The 24679-nt window shown below is 34.8% G+C and overlaps 3 protein-coding genes across 5 annotated transcripts in view; 1 reads left to right on the top strand and 2 right to left on the bottom strand.

The window, feature by feature from the left end:
* LOC125273161 (transmembrane protein 94-like) overlaps nucleotides 1-2897 on the bottom strand; it is a 33167-nt gene extending 30270 nt beyond the window's left edge. The window contains exons 1-2 of the mRNA XM_048198426.1: nucleotides 2876-2897; nucleotides 1089-1169 (exon numbers count right to left, since the gene is read on the bottom strand). Coding sequence (XP_048054383.1) covers nucleotides 1089-1169; nucleotides 2876-2897 — 103 coding nt within the window. The remainder of the gene's footprint in view (nucleotides 1-1088; nucleotides 1170-2875) is intronic.
* The window catches only part of grapb (GRB2 related adaptor protein b), a 29433-nt gene extending 8443 nt beyond the window's left edge, over nucleotides 1-20990 (top strand). The window contains exons 5-9 of one of the 3 annotated variants that reach the window (XM_048197737.1): nucleotides 1111-3118; nucleotides 4084-4181; nucleotides 7133-7252; nucleotides 15406-15574; nucleotides 19012-20990. In XM_048197737.1, the coding sequence (XP_048053694.1) occupies nucleotides 3041-3118; nucleotides 4084-4181; nucleotides 7133-7252; nucleotides 15406-15574; nucleotides 19012-19191 (645 nt within the window). In that variant the 5' untranslated portion in view covers nucleotides 1111-3040 and the 3' untranslated portion in view covers nucleotides 19192-20990. Of the gene's footprint in view, nucleotides 1-420; nucleotides 3119-4083; nucleotides 4182-7132; nucleotides 7253-15405; nucleotides 15575-19011 lie in introns of those variants that run through there. The other 2 variants (XM_048197739.1, XM_048197738.1) reach the window with 2 other exon arrangements.
* Nucleotides 20991-21116: 126 nt separating this feature from the next.
* slc5a10 (solute carrier family 5 member 10) overlaps nucleotides 21117-24679 on the bottom strand; it is a 32074-nt gene continuing 28511 nt past the window's right edge. The window contains exon 15 of the mRNA XM_048197736.1: nucleotides 21117-22150. Within this exon, the coding sequence (XP_048053693.1) occupies nucleotides 21954-22150 (197 nt within the window). The 3' untranslated portion in view covers nucleotides 21117-21953. The remainder of the gene's footprint in view (nucleotides 22151-24679) is intronic.

Here is a 24679-nt window from a genome sequence, read left to right as displayed (position 1 = left end):
AGCCGTGGCGCTGTCACGCCACACAGAGTGAAAAATACATCGCGGAGCAAAGAGGAAACTGACAACACGTCGACAGACAAGACAGAGCAGGTTACTTATGATATTAAACAAAGTCCCAGCTTTCAAACTGTGTAATTTTTTAAATAAATTTGAACAATAAAAAACGTTCTGTGGCTCTTTAATGTGTTGTGACAAATTGCTGTAGCACCTCAGCTCAAGCGGCTCATGAACCGATCATCTCTTCCTACTAGTTCATTTATAGCATCAAATAAACATGAATGAACATGAGAAAGAATGTTGTTTCAAACGCGGAAAGGTGTCAATACACACCATTTTTCAAGTTTAAGTCCACCGAGGTTAATCTTCTAACTCCTGACTGCTTTGTCGGACAAAATGGCAGATTCAGCATTATGATTGGTTAGATCGCTTGTCAATCAAACTGCCGGGTCAAGAGTCAATTAGGCATACTAGACACTTCCAGGCAGGTGTGTTGAGGCAAGTTGGAGCTAAACTCTGCAGGACAGTGGCCCTCCAGGACCGAGTTTGTAGACCCCTGCTCTAAATCCTAAATACTTCATGTAAAGTTAAAAATTGTGAACTTTAAATATTCCTTAGGACCATAGTTGGCTAACGATGCTTTTGGGAAACGTACCACTGAATGGCAAGCTATCGTTACTTTCAGCGATATCCGTTTAAAAAAAAAGCAAGGTTCATGAAGTATTTCTTGCATAGTAACCATAATTTAAACTGTGGTATTTCAGTTAAGACCATAGTAAAGTAACAAATAGATGGCTCCTCATTACTATGTTGAGATCTTCAACTATACTAACCAAACTATGATACTTGCTATGAAAACCTAACTGAAATTTGATCTCCCTATATGAATCATCAATGTTACCACCATAAGCATTCAGTTCTACTATAGTAAATTTTCATAAGGGTCAAAGATTTGTTGCACTTCTATAAAATATAATATCAGTATTCTATTCATTTTAGTGAATATATTGCTTCTGTACTCACCGGCTCACAGCTATCCTTCATAAAAGCTCTCATTGTGAGCACTGACGTGCACTATGAGGGTTTCTTACATGTTTGTCTGTGTTTGTGCAGGATAGGGGGCTGGGTGGATGCTGCCACCAGCACATGTTCAGATGCCAACTGACTGTCAGCTGTCAGATACAGAGAACTGAAATCATCTCCATGCAAACACGCACAAATCTGAGAATTAAATATTCAGTGCAGTCTCATGTGTATAGCTGTACAGCTCTGAAATACTCTCTTTAAAATGAGTTAATCAAGCCTCACTAAGTCAAGAGGCAGAGATATTGCGTGACCATGTGCGCTTATTAAATGTCGTGTCATCTGAATCAGAGAGGACGTGACCAGCATGCAAAACAAACATACACATGCACAGCTGCAGTGCTCTTAATAAGGGCCATGTTGTTGGTTCAACAGATACTGCCATAGGCTAAAAAGCATATGCCCCCTCCAACAAGATTTATGATTAAATATGCTTCCTAAATTGTTAAATATATAGGTCTACTAAATAATCATTGTAGACTATTTTAGTCACACAAATGGAAGAATGTGGGAATTATGCATTAAAAAAACATTTACGTCAAAACTCTTTTTTTTTTTGTGTTCTTTTGATGTATGATGGACACTTTTGACAGCTTTTCAGTCCAACTCATCTATTATAGGCCTATATATAATAATAATCCCTGATAGCACACGTACATCTCAGAGACGTCTATTTGATATGCGTGTTTACGTCTGGAAGACGTAGGATTTTTTAGAGTGTTTGCTCATCTGCAATACGGCTTCCTGTCAGATGTCAAATAGACGTTTAGAAAATGTCTTTCAGATGTTTATGATTTATAATGTATGTAAAACTGACATCTTAAATACGTCTATCAGATGAAGTGATCTTTAACAGACATCTTGCAGACGTACATGTGCTATCTGGGATAAGAATAACAATAGCATGTTACTAGCATGATTTAACGTGTTTTGCATGCCTTGGCACATTGCTAGCATGAATTAACATGTTGCTAGCAAGTTTTAGCACGTTGCTAGCATGATTTTATCATACTGCTAGTATGTTTTAGCACATTGCTAACATGATTTAGCATGCTGTCAGAATTATTTACATTGCAAACATGAATTACCATGTTGCAAGTGTTTTAACATCTTGCTAGCATGAATTAGCATGTTGCTAGCATGTTTTAACACATTGTTACCATGTCCTAAGCTAGTTGCTTGGTTTTGCTTGTGATAGATACTTGGTGGATGAGTTATTGTATAAAAGTTTTGACCCCCTCAATGAAAGTCTATTAGATTTTTCATAGATTTGATCATCCGTTTAACGAAAACATAGTCCAATCAGTTAGAAAAGATATAGCAACCCAGTCTGAATTGACCCGAGTTTGGTGGTTGTAGCTTTAAAGCTACTGACTAAATTTAGTAAGAAGAAGCTTAAATAGGATTTCAATATGTTGGCTTGACAAAAATCATAGGAAATATAAGTTCACATGTTTTAATTTGTGACTGTACATTTTTTTGTAGTGCATTGTATTTCACTATATCTGGGCCATTTGAAAAATCTAATCAAAAGCATGTGATGTTCTGATCTAGTCACTGCTTTTCTGCTCACTTTAATTCTCTCTTTCTTACTTCTCTCTCTCACACACTCTCTCTTTCTCTCTCTCCTTCCTCCTCCACTGCACAGCTGTACTACAGCAGACACACATATTCTCTCCGTTTCTCTATTAACATTGTGCTTCCTCAGTTTTCCACTCAATGTTTTTGTCGCTCCAATTTTTATGCGCTGAAGGCTATACTCATCATCCTTCTACAGATTATTCTTCTCATTCACCCTCTTCATTCTGCATCTCCATACTCCATCCTTTTTAATTATTTTTTCTCTCTTTCCATTTGTGCTCGTCCTTTCCCATCCCTTCATCTCTTCCCTCCTTCTTGTCTTCATCCTGGTCTCATCTCCACTTCACTGCTTGTTATTTTTTCTTCTGCTCTTTCTCCAATGGAGGCTGAGGCACTTTACAGTTTCAGAGCGAGTGAATGTGATGAGCTCAGTTTCCAGAAGGGTGACATCCTGAAGGTGAGTCTGAGTGTGTATGTGTGTGCATGCAATAGTTCACTGTGAACACTTGGATGAAACTATAAGGATCATACCTTTGCAGAAAATACTTGATCAGTGAGTGCAAGAGTGTTCTAGAATCTATTTCAGATTGGATATCTGCGTGAATAGTTGGTGATTTATGTAGCTGGGCAGCTTGTGGGAGGGAACAGTACAAGATCATTCGTGTGTGATATTTATGTGTCTTAACAAACATAGTCTACTTTATAAAATAGAAATCTATTAGGGAAAATTGTAAATACTTCTCAGGATAGACTGTATTTAAACTGTTACACCACCATAGTCAGTCATTTGTTTATGCATTATTTGAATTTCAGTGGAAAACAGGTCATTTGCATTGGTTTGCAAACTGTTTTTTACCAAATTTGTTATCTTGGGCTGTTACATAATTAGTATGGTACTTGAAATGTCTTTTAAATTCCCACTTCCTAAGCAAATAGTTTAAAATGGTAGATTTACACTGTTCTTTTTGGATAATGAAATATATTATACTTCCAGAGCATTGAAAAGCATATGCAGAATATTAAATTACCTTACTTTAATATATGCAATTAAAAAAGCCTGTCTGGGGATTCCAGAACGTTTTTTTTTTGTCAGCTGAACCCCTTTGATATTACATTTTTACATATGAGTATTTAAATAGGTTTATTTATTAACAAATTATTTAATCTATTTTAGTAAGTGTTTTATTTTTTTAACAATTTATAATAAATAAATAATTTAAAATAACAAGGTAAAAGTTTTTATTTTTAATCTTACATTTTTGAGATCATTATTAAGATTTATCATCATCATTAAGATTATTGGATTTTCATTATCTCACAAACCTCCATCATGCAGTTTTGGAAACCCTGGCCTAGACTAGACTTAAAAATATCTAACCTAAGCTGACAGAACATTGAACATTGATCTTATGCTTATTTTAGGTGACAAACATGGACGACGATCCAAACTGGTACACAGCTGAGCTGTTGGGTAGGCGGGGCTATGTACCGAAGAACTATATCAATGTAAGACCTCACGCGTAAGTATCACATGACCAAAGTGAATCTAACTTAGCATGTGGCTTTATCTGTTAATAACAAAATTCATCAAGAAACCTTTTATTGGGAAACCTTGTCATCTTCTGTTTTTGTAACTTTTTATTAATAGAAATAAATGTTGTAGTTTTAGCCATATGATAATTAAAACAATGAACCATTCAAGTGGAGACAGCTCACATGTTCTGTTATTCTGGTGTACAGATGCAGCCTGAGATGGAAACTAGGATGTTTTCATAATACATTCATTTCATATCTTTCACCTTTACTTTATTTTTTTTGTACTTTTTTCTTGTTCAGTTTAATTAATTAAAACAAGCTAATGTTTCATGATTTTTAAGCATTTTGTTACAACCTAATTGATCAATCCACCTAATATTTTTAAAACTTAATCCATTTGTGTTAAAACTACATGAATCTTTTTTTTTTTTTTTTTTTTTGACATAACTAACTGGGCAGTGGATCCTGGGATTAGTTCCCAGAATGCTTTTGAAGTGGCTGCATTAGTAGAGTAAATTTAGGGATAAAGTGTTATTTTATGTGTTTTTCAAGTAAAGAGAAAGGCGTGTTAATGTGTAATGTTCAGTTATGTTGGACATTTAGAAGGGTTTCTGTAATGTTTTTGAATTTTGTGGATACCATTGTGCTGGACAGTGACGCTTGTGCTTAGGCTGTGGTGGGTAGCCAGTAATTCATTTATTGCGCTTCAGGACTTCAGGAACAAAGTGACCATTGATGTTCCCTGGTTTTCATGGTGCATTGTGGGACTTTATAGGGAGCGAACGCTTCAGTGCACTGAAAGGATTTTGTGATTGGAATGGCCAAATTCCTGATCAATGCTCTGACTTCTAAATATAGAGCTGATTGAGATGCATCATACAGTAAGTAAGGGTAAAGATTTTTTTCTTTTCGAGTCATGAAATCTCTAGTAGTTTGTGGTCCAGAAGGTATTTGATAGGTGTTGTTTTCTCTGTGGTTCTGAATGACGATTGCATCAGTCCCGCATCAGATTGCCTCATCAGAATGACAATGACGATTGCATCAGTCCCGACCTTCGAATGATGTTGTTTGATGCACAACTGAATCTTTTGGGTTGGGTTTAGGATGATATGTATTTTAGAATCAATCATCATCATCCAGACTAGAAAACAAGTCTTTCAAAGAAGTAGCTTCATCTATACAAATAGGGATTTCCCAGCATTACACCTCACCGTGTGTCATACGACTCACAAATTGTTGTGGGTGTGGCCTTCCCGAGGGTGTGATTAGGATTGAAACTGCTATGTAAGGACATCTGCTAGATAAGGACTTCCTTACCCTGCAGTTTTACCATGATGTGGATGATTAAGATTCATGTGAAATGTGAGGATTAGCAAAAATCAAAGTCCACACCAAAGCCCAAAAAACATGCTGTGGCTTGGCCTGATCAGAGCAGTTTTATGACTGAGAACCTATACCTGTCATTCTGAATTGTCGGTTCAAATTCATGATCGTAATGAAAAAGAGAAATGAATGAGATCAAACACTGGCTTACGGTCAATGCAGCTCAAGTATTGAGTATAAATGGCAGAAAGCACAGTTAAATATGTTGCTTATCCCTATATTATATATATATATATATATATATATATATATATATATATATATATATATATATATATATATATATATATATATATATATATATATATATATATAAATAATAATAATAATAATAATCAAATATATTAAGGTAAAATTAGTCTTTTTATGATTGATTTATTATTTTTAAATAATTATTTTAAATTGTGCTACATCATTTTATCAGTTCAGTGAAATATATATAAATATATTCACTGAACTGAAAAAAATACATTGCACAATTTAAAAACAGAAGTTGCTTAAATTGTATTAATAATAATTGTAATAATTTGGCATTTCTATAGTTTGAACAGCAGTGTAAGTCATAGGTTCGATTGCTAGAAAATATAAAAAGAGAATATACGATAGAAAAGGGATAGTTCACACAAAAATGAAAATTCTGTCAACATTTACTCACCTGTATGAATTTCTTTCTTCTGAAGAAGATATTTTGAAGAATATAGGTAAATAGACAGTTGATGGACCCCATTGACTTCCAAATTATGGGAAAAAAATACTATGGAAGTCAGTGGGTCTGTTTGGTTACTGACATTCTTCAAAATATCTTTTTTCTTTATCTTTATCTTTAAATATCTTTTGTGTTCATCAGAAGAAAGAAATTCATATTTGCCATAAATGCAATTTAAAAAGTAAAAAAAAAAGAAGCCAAATGCATAAATATAAATGTAACAATTGCCTATTTCGATCAAGTCTAACTTGAAATATTTAGAGTTCAGTGCATATTATTCCCTTTATTTACAAGATTTTAAATTATTTAAAATTATATGCTTCATCTAATGTATTTTCTATGAAATGCACATGGAGGGCTTGAGACAAAAAACACTCACAAAATAATTTAAAACATCACATATTGTAAACCTCAACACTTGGGACATAAAACACACCCAAAATCTGCTGATCATTGTAAAAGAGGAATAAAGTCAACCTTACATCACAAGACAATAACATACTAAACATGACAAAAACAAAACAAACAACAAAACTGGCAAATGGTCCAACAATGCATCCATATTAATTATTCATACCCCGGTGCATGCTGGGAAGAGGTCAACTGAGACTGAACCACAGGTCAAATTTTTAGTGTACACCTTTTTGGAAAAAAAAAAAGTGCTTACTAGTTTGACAAAGCATAGATTTGCTTCTATTCTGTTCTTCAAAGCTGTACTACAAAGCTGTACTCCTCTTTTAAAAATAAATAAATAAAAAATAAAAAATAAAATATACCAGTTGTCCCCTTTCAGTTTAAAAATATACAATTCGATGTTGAACTGACAGATGAGCTTGTATTTTGCAGGTGGTTTGTGGGTGGAATATCACGGCAGGCTGCAGAGAACCGTCTGAGACCGCTGGAGTGTGGAGCGTTTCTCATTAGGGAGAGTGAGAGCACACCAGGAGAGTTCTCTGTGTCTGTCAGGTCAGATGCACCCTACAAATGAAACCTACCTTCACTGTTCTACCACAAACATGTACACCTCATACACGATGCTCACAATAAAGGCTTGTTATTATTATTCCCTGCATGTGCTGCAAATGTCGACAGTCGACATGAGTGTACTTGCGTATGTGTGTGTGTTAATGTGTGTCCTTGTTACCCTATCTGGTTCATTAATACACTCTAATTAGAGTGGAGTGCATGGTAGCGTTTTGCTGTGATGTAATCCTTTTGCTCCCAGCACTCCGGAACCTATTTAAACAGTTCAGAGTTCTCTTGGTGGAAACTGAATCCTTTTAAATATGCCAAGCAATAAGTACTTTTCGTAACACTTTCAAAGAAGCCACTAATGTATATGTATGTATGTACACAGTTCAGATTGCTAGATTATTGCTAGGATGTTCTGGGTGGTTGCTAAGTGGTTACTTACTTGCCTAATTCAAAAGAGCCTATTAAAGTGGACATGAAATGGAAGTTTAGAGGCTTTTCTTCCCTATTTTGATGTATATCTGAGTGAAACTGTTTTACGAACAAGAAAAAAATGTAGGGCAGGACTTGATTTTGTCCATTGGGAATTTATTGGATTGTTAATTGGTTGTGGTTTGCTATTGGTCGATCTCATGCGATTGACAGGTTGTCCCGCCCTCACGCCAGTAAACACGTCATCAGAGAAGTTATTCCAAAGACTATAGAATAACACAAGACGTGTCACTCGTATTGTTTTGAATGGGAGAAAGTGTAACGCGCAATATGGCGGAATAAGTCCCGCCTTCTAAATAAGAGCCAATCGCCGACTTGTAAAATCTTTGCGTCACTTCAGCGGCCGTTAGAATCACCGGTTTCTATAGAAACAGTCAGACATTTAGGTCTGCGCATGCGCATTAGCTTGATCCAGCCTGAAAAATACTGTTTTTTTGTCATGATTCGAGCGTTTAGAAACTAAATTTATGAGCCGGTTGTTGTTAGATTTCATTGGTGATTTCAAATATGAAATTTAATCGTAAGGTTGGCGAACAGTTTTGGAGAATTTGATGTTTCCCCATTCAAAGAGATTGCATGATGCCCAGGATGCCCAAGAGGCGTTTCAAAGATGGCCGCCGAGTGAAATGACTTGTCTTAAAGGGACTTTGGTTATTCTCATTAAAGATTATGAGGGCACATTTAAAAAATTAAATGTGCACGGATAAATTATTTATAATAAACACTGCAATAATCCATAAAAACAAGAATTGTCCATTTTGATTTCATGGCGACTTTAAGTTTCTTTGATATTGTGGACTTTACATGTGACTTTGGCCGTGTGTCCACCAGAGCGTTTTTTCCAGCTGCTAGCATACTTTTTCAATTGTTTTCAATGGGAACGCTGCGTTTTTTAAACGCCAGGAGTGTAACGAGCCGCTGAGCGTCTTTTTTACGCTCAAGCGCTGAGAGCTCGGCGTTTTTTACTGGTCACCTTGAGTTGAAGAATGTTCGACTTTGAGTAAAACGCTGCGCTCATCACTGTCACTTTTTAGCCAGCCGTCCAATCAGAGTGGAGGAGGGGTGGGACAAATACAACACCGACCAACTGTCACAACATTCTTGCTGTACAGCGACATCAACAAACAGAGAACGAAACAAAATGGATGAGAAATTAATATTGCTGGTCTCCGAACATACATAGCAAGTAATTCTACATTGTGTCAACATTTTTAGTCTGAAACAAATTACCTGCAAAATCAGTTATAAGTAACAGTGCCGCGGATATTCCGTATCATAGCAACAAAGCGTCTCAACGGAAAAAAACGCTGCGCTGCAGAAGCGCTCTCAAGCGATCACAGATAGGCGTTTTAAGCAGAGCGCCTAGCGTTTTCAGCTGACTAAAAACGCTTTGGTGGACACACAGCCTTAGAGTATGTTTAGACGACAATGATGTGCTAAAAATAGAGAAGTTTTTCCTTTGTGTTTTTCGTGTACAGACGACAACGTTGTCATAAAGATCCCTGTTGACACTGATCCGCGAAAACGCTGTATTATTCATGCCAGGCCAGTAGTTGGCGATGTCACTTTGTAAAGAAAAACTACAGTACGCGCCTGAACATGTAATATGCATGCGCATGACGTCACCGTTTTCACAAATTCATGTTTTTGTAGTTTACATGGAGATTATAATGGTACAGTTTTCAAAAACTTGCACTTTGAAACCTGATTTCAAAAGTTTGCATTTTCAGGCCCCCGAAATGCTGTTGTTGTGTAAATGAATGGCCAAAACACATAAAAAGTTTCCCATTTTTTTATCTAAATGTAAATGGCCCCTTAGTGTGATATTTCACTTGTTTTATTGTCCACCAGTCGCCAAGGCGATTGCTTAAAAGTAATAGGCTAGATGATTTCAGGTATCATTCATTGTTAGGGGTTGTTCATATCAATAATAGTAATGTTTGCCTTTGCATCAGCACCTTTTCTTTTCCACTTTTATTTACAGCTCACAGCTCATGGTAGAATTCTATTGAAAAAGCTGGTGTGTGTTGGAGGGTGGACATGCATAGATTATTTTTAGATCGCTTTGCTTTACACCCCTGAAGACCTGACCTAAAACGTCAAATTCTACTGAGACAGAGAGAAGGAAATAGAAAGAGAAATCGAGGGATAGTTGCAACATAAATTGCAGCACATTGAATCCGATCCAGTCACAGTGATTATTATCACAGTGCCTCTTAACAAGCTTTATTACCTGAGGCCAGCACAGATGTTCCTGTGTGTTTTCACATGTGTGTGATGGAAAGGGAGGGATAAAGCAAGAAAAAAAGAGAGGGAAAGACAAAAAGATATAGGAATAATAATCAGTTATATTTTCAGGTAAATCAACTTTCACAGACCTATACAGAGACCTTTAGTATAAAAAACACTAGATTTTTTTTTTATGAACTCTAACTAACATTAATGCTTAACACACTCTCTGAGAACAGGTACAAAAGCTGTCACCCTTTCAAAAAGGTACAAAAAAGAGTGCATATTACCTCAAAGGTATTACAACCTTTTTAAATGGTACTGCCCTTTAAACATGCCTAAGACTTTTGCACAGTACTGTAATGTCGACAGACCTGGAGCACCTCATGGGGCCCCAAGGGAATGTGCTCAGTAGCTGACGAACAGCTGTTTTGTGGCATAATTGCAAAATTGTTGTGTAGTTTAGCACAGCTGGAATGCTGTATTGTCATCATTCAGGAATGAACTGAACTATACATACAGTACATACATACACTGTAAAAAAAAAAATCTGTAGTTTTTACAAAATAATTTTGGCAGCTGTGGTTGCCAGAATAATTTTGTAAAAAAATACAGAAAAACTGTGTAAACATTTACAGAACAAACTGTAAATTTTACAGTACAAAACTGTAATTTAAGAAAATTTGAATGTAAACCAATAAATTCAACAATGCACACTACTACTAAAATCTGTTTTGTACCTTTAACATATAATGACAACCACCATAATAATGCAGGTGGTTAAAGAGAAAGCCACATGAAGAATCAGAGTTCATCACAATTAGCTTTTCCACAAGCTGAAGTATTTACTATTATAAAGAAGGTGCAAAGAGTCATTCACGCAAATACAAAACACCACCATGGTAACCCACAACACTTATATAATGCAATAAACATTCATTAAACAACCGAAGATGTAACATAAAACCCTAATGTACATAACTGATAAACAAGAAACATGATTATTTAAGCAAAATACTTTCAAATGTGGAGTGTCACACAGGGAATTATATATATATATATATATATATATATATATATATATATATATATATATACAGTCATGTGAAAAAGAATTTTATGGTTTTATGCATCAGAACATAATAAAAAATAATCTGGTCTTTAAGTAAATTAATTAAGTAAATATAACCACAGATGAACAACAACAAATACAACAAAGCCAAAATTGAAAAGCCATGGGTGGCAAACTAAGGACACCCTATGATTCAGTTGTTTGTAGAGCCACTTTTAGCAGCAATAACTTGAAGTTATTGTTTTCTGTATGACTTTATCAGTCTCTCACATCTTTCTGGAGGACTTTTTGGCCCGCCCTTTTTACAACGTTGCTTCACTTCATTAATATTTGCTTTTAAGATCCCGCCACAGCATTTCAGTTGGGTTGAGGTCTGGACTTTGACTGGACCATTGCAACACCTATTTTTTTTTTTTTTTTTTTTTTTTTTTACTTTTTCAACCATTCTGTTTTAGATTTGCTGGTGTGCATGAGATCATTGTCCAGTTGCATGGCCCAATTTCAGCCACGCTTTAGCTGTCGGACAGATGGCCTCACATTTGACTTTAAAATACTTTGGTATACAGAGGAGTTCATGGTTGACTCAATTGACTGTAAGGATGCCAAACAAGCCCAAATCATCACCCCTCCACCAATGTGATGGACAGTTGGTATGCTGTGCATTATGGCCAAATATCTCCACTTTGGTCTCGTCTGTCCAATGGACATTGTTCCAGAAGTCTTGTCTTGTGGTTTGTTCAGATGCAACATTGCAACCATGGGAAGACGCTTTCTCCTGGCAACCTTATCAAATATGCCATAATTGTACAGTGTTTTTCAAATTGTATTGCCATAAACTATATCGTTAACTGAGGCCTGTAGAGTCTGAGGTGTAGTTCTTGGGTGTTTTGTGATTTCTCTGAGCATTGCATGATCTGACCTTGGGGTGAATTTGCTGGGACGTTCACTCCTGGGAAGATTGGTGGTTTTGAATGTCTTCCACTTGTGAATAATCTTCCTCACTGTAGAATGATAGACTTCAAATTGTTTGGAATGGCTGTATAACCCTTCCCAGATTGATGGCAGCAACATTTGCTTCTTTAAGACAATTGCTGATGTCTTTCCTCTTTGGAATTGTGTTAATACACATCTGAAGGCTCCAGACCAGCAAACAGCCAGAACGTCTGCTTTTATGGAGGTGATCACTCTTGCTGTTGATCAATTATTCAAAGGTATTTGATTAGCAGTGCCTGACCATCACTTACCCTCTTAATTCCTATATGGAAGCAGTAAGGGTGTCCTTAGTTTATCACCCATGGCTTTTCCTAGTTTTTGTTAAATAAATAATGACGGTGTAATACGTCATGTTCTGTTGTTCATCTGAGGTTGTATTTACCTCATTTTAAGACCTGCCAAGGACCAGATGATTTTTATTGTGTCCTCCTGATATGTAAAACCATGTAATTCAATAGGGTGTACTTTCTTTTTCACATGACTGTATATATACACGCATATATATATATATATACACACACACACACACACACACACACACACACACACACACACACACACACACACACACACACACACAGTGGGGTCCATTCAAAGAGTTAATTTCCATTTTAGATTTTATCCATTCATTATTTATCTTGTATATTATTTAATATGAATTTCAGTTATATACAACAAATGAATTTGAAAACATTATAAAAATTTTGTGTGAACTTTGAAACTAATATAGATAACAGGGTTCCTACACAGTTAGGAAAAGTATGGATTTGAGTAATTTCCAGGTCTGTATAAGTATGGAGAAAAAAAATAAAATAAAAATAAAAATAAAAATAAAATATATATATATATATATATATATATATATATATATATATATATATATATATATATATTTTATTTTTATTTTTTTTTTATTTTTTTTTTATTTTTTTTACAAGCAGAGTGTTTTTCATGACAAAAGTTCATTATGTGAAACTGTTTCGAGTCTCTTTTGAATGAATGTGTGTGTGTCACTCAAACCAGCAGGAGATAAAGGAGCAAATGATCATCTCAATCAGGCTGTTCTTTGCTGTTAAAAAATAACAACTATAATGCTGAAAACAATGTGGCATGAGCCATTTATGTTAAACATGGTCTGAGAAATCTAGAGAGGTTTGAAAATGTGAGTCTGGAAAAGTATGGAGTTTTGAAATGGAAAATGTGTAGGAACCCTGTGTAACATATTTTTATATCTGACACACACTACCATTCAAAAGTGTGGGGTCAGTAAATTCTTTTGAAGAGAAATGAATACTTTTATGTAGCAGGGATGCATTAAATTGATCAAAAGTGACAGTAAAGACATTTATAATGTTACAGAAGATTTCTATTTCAAATAAATGCTGTCATTTTTAACTTTCTATTCATAAAAGATTGCTGACAAAAATGTATGAAGGTATACTCAACATAGATAATAGTAAGAAATGTTTCTTTAGCAGCATATTAGAATGATTTCTGAAGGATCATGTGACAGGAGTAATGATGTGTAATGACTGGAGTAATGATGCTGAAAATTCAGCTTTGCATCACAGGAATAAATTACATTTTAAAGTATATTAAAATAGAAAATAGTTATTTTAAATTGTATTAATATTTCAGTACATTATTATTTTACTGTATTTTTGATCAAATAAATGCGGCCTTGCTGAGCAGAAGAGACTTCTTTCAAAAATAGCAAAAAATCTCACCGACTCCAAACTTTTGAACAGTGTGTATTTAGGCAATTTTAACCTATAGAGAATGACAAAAAGGGTCATTTGTATTGTTTAAAGCTTAATGTAAATACAGAAACCACAATGCTATACAAAATCAAGAAAAGTAACGTGAGACAATTTTAGTTTGAGCTTGTGTCTTATTAATGTGGGTCTTTTCTAATGTTGGGTCATATGTAATGACTGTGATTATAATGACTCAGTTTTGCTCTCTCTAAACATGCCCTGTTGTTTTGATGATCTTTAGTATAACTCTCTCCCCCTCTCTCTCTCTCTCTCTCTCTCTCACACACACACACACACACACACACACACACACACACACACACACACACACACACACACACACACACACACACACACACAAATCCACATCCCAGAGGCAGTTCCTCATTCTGTCACCGTTTCTGTCTGAACAGGCAGAGTGATCGATGCAGTGTTGCATGGACTGATAAGCATCTGTGTGTGTGTGTGTGTGTGTGTGTGTGTGTGAGTAAAACCCATCCAGGTTAAGGGCAGGTGTGGTAGGGTGGAGCCACCAGGTGATTAAAGACATCTGCCGCAGGCACAGGGTGTGCGTCAGTGTCTGCACATTTCTCAGTAAACCAGAAACAATTAATAGCATGCTTTCAAATGTTTTTTTTTTTTTTTTAAAGAATGATTTACAACAAACATTCACTAAACATAAGATTAAAGGGTTAGTTTAACCAAAAATGAAATTTCTGTCATTAATTTCTCACCCTTGTGTCTTTCCAAACTCATAAGTCCTTTTATCTTCGGAGCACAAATTAAGATATTTTGAGTAGTTTTTTGTTTTTTTTAATCCTCCATAGAATGGCATTCGGACATAAACACGGAAGCACTGCACTTTTGTTTTTGCACACAAAAAGTATTCTTGTCGCTTCATAAAATTAAGGTTGAACCACTGCAGTCACGTTGGCTATTTTAACGATGTCTTTACCACTTTTCTGGACCTTGAATGTGGTAATTTCGTTGTTTTCTATGGGAGATAAAAAAACTCTTGGATTATATATATATATATATATACAGTATGCACTGATGGGTAATTGAACACATGATTGGATTATTGTTTGATTTGCCAGGATAGACTAATTAGGACATTTAAGTAGCTTTTATAAACATGCCTTAGAAAAAACATGACTGATGTGAATCTTGAGACAAAACAATGACACTGACATATTTTAAGATATGTCAATGTAAGTTGCTTTCACTTAAGACAACTCAAACATGCATTTTACTCCAGGATAGGCTTAAGCCTTGTCTGTGAAACCAGGGGAAAGTGTATTTATTATGCTGTTTAATGTACTGTTATGAGCACTTGATCTGAGAGGAATATATACTGTAATATATCTGCAGGAGAATAAGCACAGACTTGTTCAGAGCCTAATTTGATTAAAGTTATTAACACTGTGTTTTTACATCATTGTGATTCAAATACTTGCTGAGAGCTGAAATGTCAAACTGTGATTTATTGGGCAAAACCTTTAATCAAACACTCATATGTTCAGATGTAATAAACTGGTAAGTTCAGCCAAGATCTACCCCTTTATCTAGAAGGTAAACAACCCTTTCTCTCTCTCTTTCTCTAGTTACGGGGACCATGTGCAGCACTTTAGGGTTTTGAAAGATGGATTAGGGCAGTACTTCATATGGGATGAAGTCTTCAGCTCCCTTAACCAGCTGGTGGACTTCTACAAAATCAACAGCATTGCCAAAGAGAGGACCGTCTTCCTGCAAGAGCCTGAGGGTTCATTAGCTGTAAGAGCCGTTTTGAACAGCATTTTACTGAGGTGCCAAAGTTCAACTCTGGTGAACTCTGATCTGCAAATTTGCAAAGTGAAAGGATGTTTGACCATAGAGGATGTAAAGATAAACTTTGATCTCTTGGCTCAATGCAAACCTCATTAGCTTGAGTGTGACATCATATCCTGTTACGAGCTCTTACGAGGCATGAGTAGAGCCAAATGTGACTCCTCCTTTATCAGTATCATTGCTGATTTTCTATGGAAGCCCCTTTGAACTTCAGAGGATGTTATATCTCACTACTGTGGCAACTTTCTCATAATTGTGAGACGTTATTGAAATTATTGACATTTTTTTTCCTCATCTGACAATATCTTACAATTGCAACTTTCTCATAAATTTAAATTCATTTCTTCTTATTGCTACTTTGTTTCTCACATTTGCCACTTTATTTTTCACAGTCGTGGCTTTATATCTCACAATTGTAACCACTTTCTCAAGATTTTGAGATTGTGTTCTTGTAATTGCAATTTTTTATCATAATTGAGATTATTGCAACTTTATTTCTCCTAAATTTCGATTTCTTGTATTTCTTGTAATTGTGACTTTCTCACATGTCACCTTATATCTCACAGTTGTGGCATGTGTTCCACAATTGTGACACTTTTTTCTCATAATTGCAACTTTATTTTTCAGTTTTGACTTTATATCTCACAATTGTGACAACTTTCTCAAAATTCTGAGATTGTTTTCTTGTAATTGCATTTTTTTTATCATAATTGTGACCATTGCAACTTTATTTCTCCTAAATTTCGATTTCTTGTATTTCTTGTAATTGTGACTTTCTCACATGTCACTTTATATCTCACAGTTGTGGCATGTGTTCCACAATTGTGACACTTTTTTCTCATAATTGCAACTTTATTTGCCCAAAATTGTGATTGTATTTCTTGTAATTGTGACTTTCTTTCTCACATTTGCAACTTTATTTTTCAGTTTTGACTTCATATCTCACAATTGTGACAACTTTCTCAAAATTTTGAGATTTTTTTCATGTAATTGCATTTTTTTTAATCATAATTGTGACCATTGCAACTTTATTTCTCCTAAATTTCGATTTCTTGTATTTTGTCTATTTCTTGTCATTTCAACTTTCTCACATGTGAGACAAATTCTGAAAGTCGTGACCTTATATCTCACAGTTGTGGCATGTTTTTCACAATTGTGACTTTTTTCTTATAATTGCAACTTTATTTTCCAAAATTTTGATATTATTTCTTGTAATTGTGACTTTCTTTCTCATATTTGCAACTTTATTTTTCACAGTCGTGGCTTTATATCTCACAATTGTAACCACTTTCTCAAGATTTTGAGATTGTTTTCTTGTAATTGCAATTTTTTGTCATAATTGAGATTATTGCAACTTTATTTCTCCTAAATTTCGATTTCTTGTATTTCTTGTAATTGTGACTTTCTCACATGTCACCTTATATCTCACAGTTGTGGCATGTGTTCCACAATTGTGACACTTTTTTCTCATAATTGCAACTTTATTTCCCCAAAATTGTGATTGTATTTCTTGTAATTGTGACTTTCTTTCTCACATTTGCAACTTTATTTTTCAGTTTTGACTTAATATCTCACAATTGTGACAACTTTCTCAAAATTTTGAGATTTTTTTCTTGTAATTGCATTTTTTTTTATCATAATTGTGACCATTGCAACTTTATTTCTCCAAAATTTCGATTTCTTGTATTTTGTCTATTCCTTGTAATTTCAACTTTCTCACATGTGAGACTAATTCTGAAAGTCGTGACCTTATATCTCACAGTTGTGGCATGTTTTTCACAATTGTGACTTTTTTCTTATAATTGCAACTTTATTTTCCAAAATTTTGATATTATTTCTTGTAATTGTGACTTTCTTTCTCATATTTGCAACTTTATTTTTCACAGTCGTGGCTTTATATCTCACAATTGTAACCACTTTCTCAAGATTTTGAGAATGTTTTTTTTGTAATTGCAATTTTTTATCATAATTGAGATTATTGCAACTTTATTTCTCCTAAATTTCGATTTCTTGTATTTCTTGTAATTGTGACTTTCTCACGTCACCTTAAATCTCACAGTTGTGGCATGCGTTCCACAATTGTGACAGTTTTTTCTCATAATTGCAACTTTATTTCCCCAAAATTGTGATTGTATTTCTTGTAATTGTGACTTTCTTTCTCACATTTGCAACTTTATTTTTCAGTTTTGACTTTATATCTCACAGTTGTGACAACTTTCTCAAAATTTTGAGATTTTTTTCTTGTAATTGCATTTTTTTATCATAATTGTGACCATTGCAACTTTATTTCTCCTAAATTTCGATTTCTTGTATTTTGTCTATTTCTTGTAATTTCAACTTTCTCACATGTGAGACTAATTCTGAAAGTCGTGACCTTATATCTCACAGTTGTGGCATGTTTTTCACAATTGTGACACTTTTTTTTCTCATAATTGCAACTTTATTTTCCAAAATTTTGATATTATTTCTTGTAATTGTGACTTTCTTTCTCATATTTGCAACTTTATTTTTCACAGTCGTGACTTTATATCTTACAATTGTGACAACTTTTTTCTTGTAATTGCATTTTTAATCATAATTGTGACCATTGCAACTTTATTTCTCCTAAATTTCGATTTCTTGTATTTTGTCTATTTCTTGTAATTTCAACTTTCTCACATGCGAGACTAATTCTGAAAGTCGTGACCTTATATCTCACAGTTGTGGCACGTTTTTCACAATTGTGACATTTTTTTTTCTCATAATTGCAACTTTATTTTCCAAAATGTTGATATTATATCTTGTAATTGTGACTTTCTTTCTCACATTTGCAACTTTATTTTTCACAGTCGTGACTTTATATCTTACAATTGTGACAACTTTTTTCTTGTAATTGCATTTTTTAATCATAATTGTGACTATTGCAATTTTATTTCTCCTAAATTTCGATTTCTTGTATTTCTTGTAATTGCGACTTTGCATCTCACATTTGCAACTTTATTTTTCACAGTCGTGACTTTATATCTCACAATTGTGACTATAATTTCTCATAATTTTGAGACTTTTTTCATAATTTCAACTTTTTTTCTCATAATTGTGAATATTGCAACTTAATTTTTCCTAAATTTCGATTGTATTTGAGAGTTGTGACTTTATATCTGAGGCATGTTTTTCATAATTGTGAGACTTTTTTTTTTTTTTTTTTTCTTGTGATTGCAATGTATTTCTTATAATTTTTGTAATTGCAACTTTGTTTCTCACAGTCATGTCTATTTCTCTAAAAATTGGACGTTATTTCTTCTAATTGTACCTTTATTTCTCACATTTGGACTTTATTTACTGGTGTTGTTTGACCAGTCACGCTCTCGTCATATCCCTGATGTGTGTGTGTATTTGTGTTGCAGAGGCCACGTCATGCCCATGCCCTCTTTGACTTCACATCTCATCATGCGACTCATCTCCGTTTCTTGCGCGGTGATGTCATTGACCTGCTGGACTGTTCGGATGCCCAGTGCTGGAGGGGGCGGTGCCGTGGAAGAGTAGGCGTGTTCCCACCAGAGTATGTGCAGCCAATTTACCACTGAACTTCAAATATGCGTGTCAATCTCCTGAACAGCTAAATTCGCCTGAATGAGAGCCTGAGACTTATTCATCAATTACACATTCTCTTCATAAATCCAAAGGTGAACTAAGCCTTATGCATCAATATTTGGTGTATCAGGCGATTAAGGTTTGAATGAAACCTTATGTGTCACGGTCAGCATTTGCCCATCAATCTCTTTGTTAATCATTTTCAGCAAAACAGGACGCAATTCTTAACTTGTCAACAAACCAGTTTTGTAACACCCTTAAGGATCATAACAGTTGACTATTGAGTGACATTTACTCCCTGATCAGCCATTATATGAGCTTCCTGTCTATTCTTCTTTCAAATACTTTCAAGTCCTTTCAAATGGAGGAAATTGGAGTATTGATTTGGTATATATATATATTTTGCACTTAATTAATGTTTTAAATTGACATACTTACTAAAAAGCACATTGTCTTTGTCATTTTTTCACACCTACTATATATTCCCTCATTTAAAGTAAACATTCATAATAAAGTTCTACATACTTGGAAGATCTGATAATGATTTTCTTTGTTTTCTTCTTTTTTATTTCCTTAGCAGAAACATACTTTTGAAGTTTACTAATGACCCTTTTTGTGATTTAAATGATTCAATCTCAGATTATTATTCAGAGACAACTTTAAATCATTTGCATGTTGACTCTTTGTAAACACTGTGGCTTTATGGTGCTATAAAAACATTTGCTCGACCAATGGCGTGAGTCTAGGGTGGGGCTATCACATTGTTCAGCCAATGGCAGATTGTGGGAGTGTCTGGGATGCCTGTTGTATTTATTTTTGCAATTCTGTTTAGTGTCACAAAAAATACACACTTTAACAATAAATAAACAAATAATAGATTTTTTTTTTTACTGTAATGTTGAAATATTTGAGTTTAGACCACAAAATTACTCATTTCCAAAACCATAATTTGAGAAATCATTGATAAAATGAACAAAAATATATTTATGTTGTTAAATAGGTGAATGATTGAACTAATTCTGTACTAAAAAAGATATTTTAAAGAATGTCACCAACCATAAAGTTGACGGGCCCCATTGACTTTCATAGTATGGGGAAAAAATGCCTATCAACTTTTTGTGATCAGCAGAAGAAAGAAATTCATACAGGTTTGAAATAAATTGAGGGTGAGTAAATGATGACAGAAGTTTCATTTTTTGGTGAACCATCCCTTTAAGAGAGGGTTATTTGATTGTTATCATTCATATGTCTGTTCAGGAAGACCTCTGACTGATGTTCTAATGGAAAACAAAACATATCCACCCATGCCATGTGAAAACATTTGGGAATCTATGCTGTTAATGTGATGACCATAAAAATAAGCAATAATAAGCTAATTTTATTTTCAGAGTGACGTAATTTAAGCAATTCTTTCCTCTGCTGATCAGTTTATTTATTACAAGAAATGTAATTTCATTGAAATGAAAGGTTAAACAGTTGTTTTTCTCTTTAAGTCGCAACTGCTGTTCAATGATATGCAAAATATACAGTATATATCAGCAAGCTTTGCTGCAATGCTAACAGTCTGACATGTACTGTGATAAAATATGAGTCAGTCAAACTGCTGACTCATCTTCACACCTATTAACATAAATTGCCTGCACGCATTTAATACATGATAGACATTTTAACTGTACAAGTTTTGTAGAAATATAGCAATCAGGTGTAATATTGCGTAAACAATGTAAGGATGTATTTTACGACCAGATATTGTCTCTCTGAACTTTCAACTCAAGGGGAAAAATAAACTTTTATTTACTAAATGTATTTGTTCGTCCTGTTCACATTTATATTCTAAATGTAAAGGAGCATTAAGAAACTCATTCTCACCCCAAATGTTTTCAAATCTGCACACACAAGCACTCCAGACCCAATACACTTGGTTTACACATTGCTTCATGATTTTAATGTATCAATTTTTCATTTGCACATTAACAATAAAACAATATAAATTAAGAGAAAACAAAAACATGACCAGCCACAAATATTCAACAGTCAACGTTTCATGTAAGCCACCCTGATTTTCTGTTCTTAAAATCATTTACAAACTGTTCTTACAATCATATAATCTATGGCAATTTCTTGTTGAAATAATTATTTAGGCACAAATTACTGTGCCATTGATGTGCTGTACAGAACATTACAGTTTAATCACGGTTCATTTATTTATAAGAAGAAAAACTGCAGTTAAATTTACACCCACTTCTTTGGGAGTATCTAGTAATGTCTCTCTGTCTCTCTTTCTCTCTCTCTCTCTCTTTTCTTTTTTTTTTTTATTTTGGTTTCACAGTTAATGTGAACATAAGATCATCAAATCAGATTATCAAACATAAGATCTTACTTAATGCAGAACGTATTGCCTTTTAAGCATGCACTGTGAGAAAACTCACTACACTCAATAACTACAATTGTTTAATGTACAGCATATATTCATCATATGAAATGCTAACTGAACAACTATTAAAACAATATGTAAAATGCTCCTCTAGTTTTGTGTAGCCCAAATTATTTAAAGGGATTTATATCACTATTTATATTTAAAATGGAAAAAAACTGTTCTTTGTGATGACAGTCTTAATTCAGCTATTGCATTTTTTCATTCTGATCTAAATGTAATTGTAATTTTAACATGGATATGCAACAAGTAAAATCCCAAAGGTTTTGTCAGTCATCTATGTGATGCACTTGTATCAAAAGGACAAGAAACTGATGTATGTTACGCATAGTAAGCATAGAGGAAGATGTTAACGCACACGAGAATGATGGCATTGACACAGCAGAAGCGAGACCAGAAAGGATCTTCTCTGATGCTGTGAATGATGGGAGATGGAGGCCCAGATGTGATTCGGCCAGGTCGGGGGCTACAGAACCCCGCGGTGCGGACACACTTACCCCTGCGCACAGACTCACAGCCTAGATTGAAACAAAAATGTTAGATGTGAAATTAACTGGCAAAGGAGTGGTACAGTATCAGATGTAATACCACGGTACTATGATTACCATATTCATAAACTATGGGATTTAAATGGTAGCTTTAAAGGATTTACTTTATAAAACGGTTAGTTCCTGTCCTTGATTCTGATTGGTCAATAGCTGTGTGTTATTTACGATAAAACACGGCCGCTTCACCCAACGGTTCTGTGTATCACTACACAACACCCTTAGGAACCACACTTAGCAACGTAAACTGTATGTTCTCCATTGATATTGTGCATTGAAGCTTACTGTATTATGTAGAGTATTGTGAGAAAGAGATCGATTGAACGAGTTTATTACCTGCATTCAGATTTAGCGTTTTCCTTCAGGTCAGTCCTATGTTCATAATAAAAAGTCTGTTTAAATGTCTGATGTATTATCTTGTCTTTTTAACAGTTAAGGGGTTTTCCGTGACTGACGGCGCTAGTCAAAGCATTTGTCAGTTGCGTCTTATTCCGTATTCACAACAATTTAGACTTTTCAATGTAAAAGTCTTCGCTACTGACAGACTCACTCATAAACACAGACTTTGCTGCCATCTAATGGCGTAATAATGTAACTTCTGTTGCTGTTCACGGTCAGGGACTATTTTTTCCAGCGGAAGGAAGGCTTTTAGTGAACCTTTACTTCATGAAAGTGGCATTGATACATATTTTTGGTTTGAATATTTGTATTGTGTGGTAACCATTTTATTAAAGCAATAAGGTACTCAAGGCTAGTGCTGTATCGTGAATCACGGCTGAAGGGCGTTGTTAGGCATGATGCAGCACAGCCTCTCGTACCTTATTGCTTACTTATAGCTGAATCGTTTCATAATTGACGCTGCCGGAGCAGTGGGCAGCCATTTTTTGCTGTGGCATCCGGGGAGTGATTGGGGTTTAGGTGCCTTGCTCAAGGGCACCTCAGTCATTTCCTGCTGGTATTGAGAATCGAACCCGTTACCAGTCTGACTCTCTAACCATTAGGCCTCAACTGCCCACAAATTGATGAACTTTACAGAAGTATTATAATTATGACACTATTGCCTTATGTAGAGATGTTTTACAGCAGAATTTGAAACTTGACTTGATGTGGTATTTTAAGGTTCTTGAAAGAATACCAAGGTATTATCACGGTACAATTTAAAAAGCCATGGTACATTTTATATTTAAAAGGCTTTATAACTGAATTAAATGACATATTGCATGATTATATTGCATCTAATTTTAAATTGCCTTACAGTTTTCAAATGTTGTGCATGGTAACATAATCCACTTTATGCAGTAAGCTTACCTACTATACATTCAAAACCAAGTATTGGTATTTTTCTCAGTTCCTTGTGTGTGTTCTCACGCATATAAGACTCCTTTGTCAACTGATACACAAATGTAGAACACCACCACACCCTGATGAATAGACTGCAACAAACCTCTTGAGATCGATCATCCTGTAAACTATCACACTGTATCAGGAAGCAGGATTAGTTTGTGTGTACAGGTTTGACTATACTTGTGGTGTCAAAAATCTCCTCACTATTCAAAAATGTCCTCAGTAATATTGTGAAACCTGTTGAACACCGACTGAGCTGGACCTCACTAGTTTAAAAGGCTTATAAATGAGCTAAATCATGTTTATTTTCAAATCTAGTGTTTTGCACAGGTTTCTGTAGGCTTATGTTTAAGGGTAGGGTTCGGGTTTACATCAGAAGTTGTATAAAAACAATGGGCCTCATTCACTAAGCATGCGTGAAAATCATGATCCATTAATAACTCTCAGGAGAGAATGCATCTTGTTTGCTGATAGCGTCATGTTTGCTGAGAATGACGAAAGAAAAGGGTGTGCGGAAAGCCCTTATATGGACATGGTGTGTGGGTGTGATTTATGTAAATTACTTAGCTCGGACATGCAGTCACTCATTTATAATACTCCAAATTCATTAAAGGGTTAGTTCACCCAAAAATGAAATTTCTGTCATTAAGTACTCATCCTCATGTCGTTCCACACCCGTAAGACCTTTGTTCATCTTCGGAACACAAATTAAGATATTTTTGATGAAATCCGAGGGTATCTGATCCACAAATAGGCAGCAACGTCATTGAACCTTTTGACGTCCAGAAGGGTAGTTGAACCACTGTTGTCACGTTGACTGTTTTAACTACCGTTCTGGATGTCAAAAGGTGCAATGATGTTGCTGCCTATGTGTGGATCAGATACCCTCGGATTTCATCAAAAATATCTTAATTTGTGTTCCAAAGATGAACGATATGAGGGTGACTACTTAATGACAGAAATTTCATTTGTGGGTGAACTAACCCTTTAAAGGGTCAAAAAACTGCCTCAGAAAGCATCAGAGCATAAATGAATCAGTGTATCGAATCTGCTGTTCGGAGCGCCAAAGTCACGTGATTTCAGCCATTGGCAGTTTGACACGCGATCTGAATCATGATTCGATACACTGATTAATTTATGCTCCGATGCTTCATGAAG

This window comes from Megalobrama amblycephala, linkage group LG7 (assembly GCF_018812025.1).
Source record: "Megalobrama amblycephala isolate DHTTF-2021 linkage group LG7, ASM1881202v1, whole genome shotgun sequence".
In the NCBI taxonomy this organism is placed as follows: Eukaryota; Metazoa; Chordata; class Actinopteri; order Cypriniformes; family Xenocyprididae; genus Megalobrama; species Megalobrama amblycephala.
Note: the sequence above shows the minus strand (reverse complement) of the source record. Positions and strands in the feature narration are given on the sequence as shown.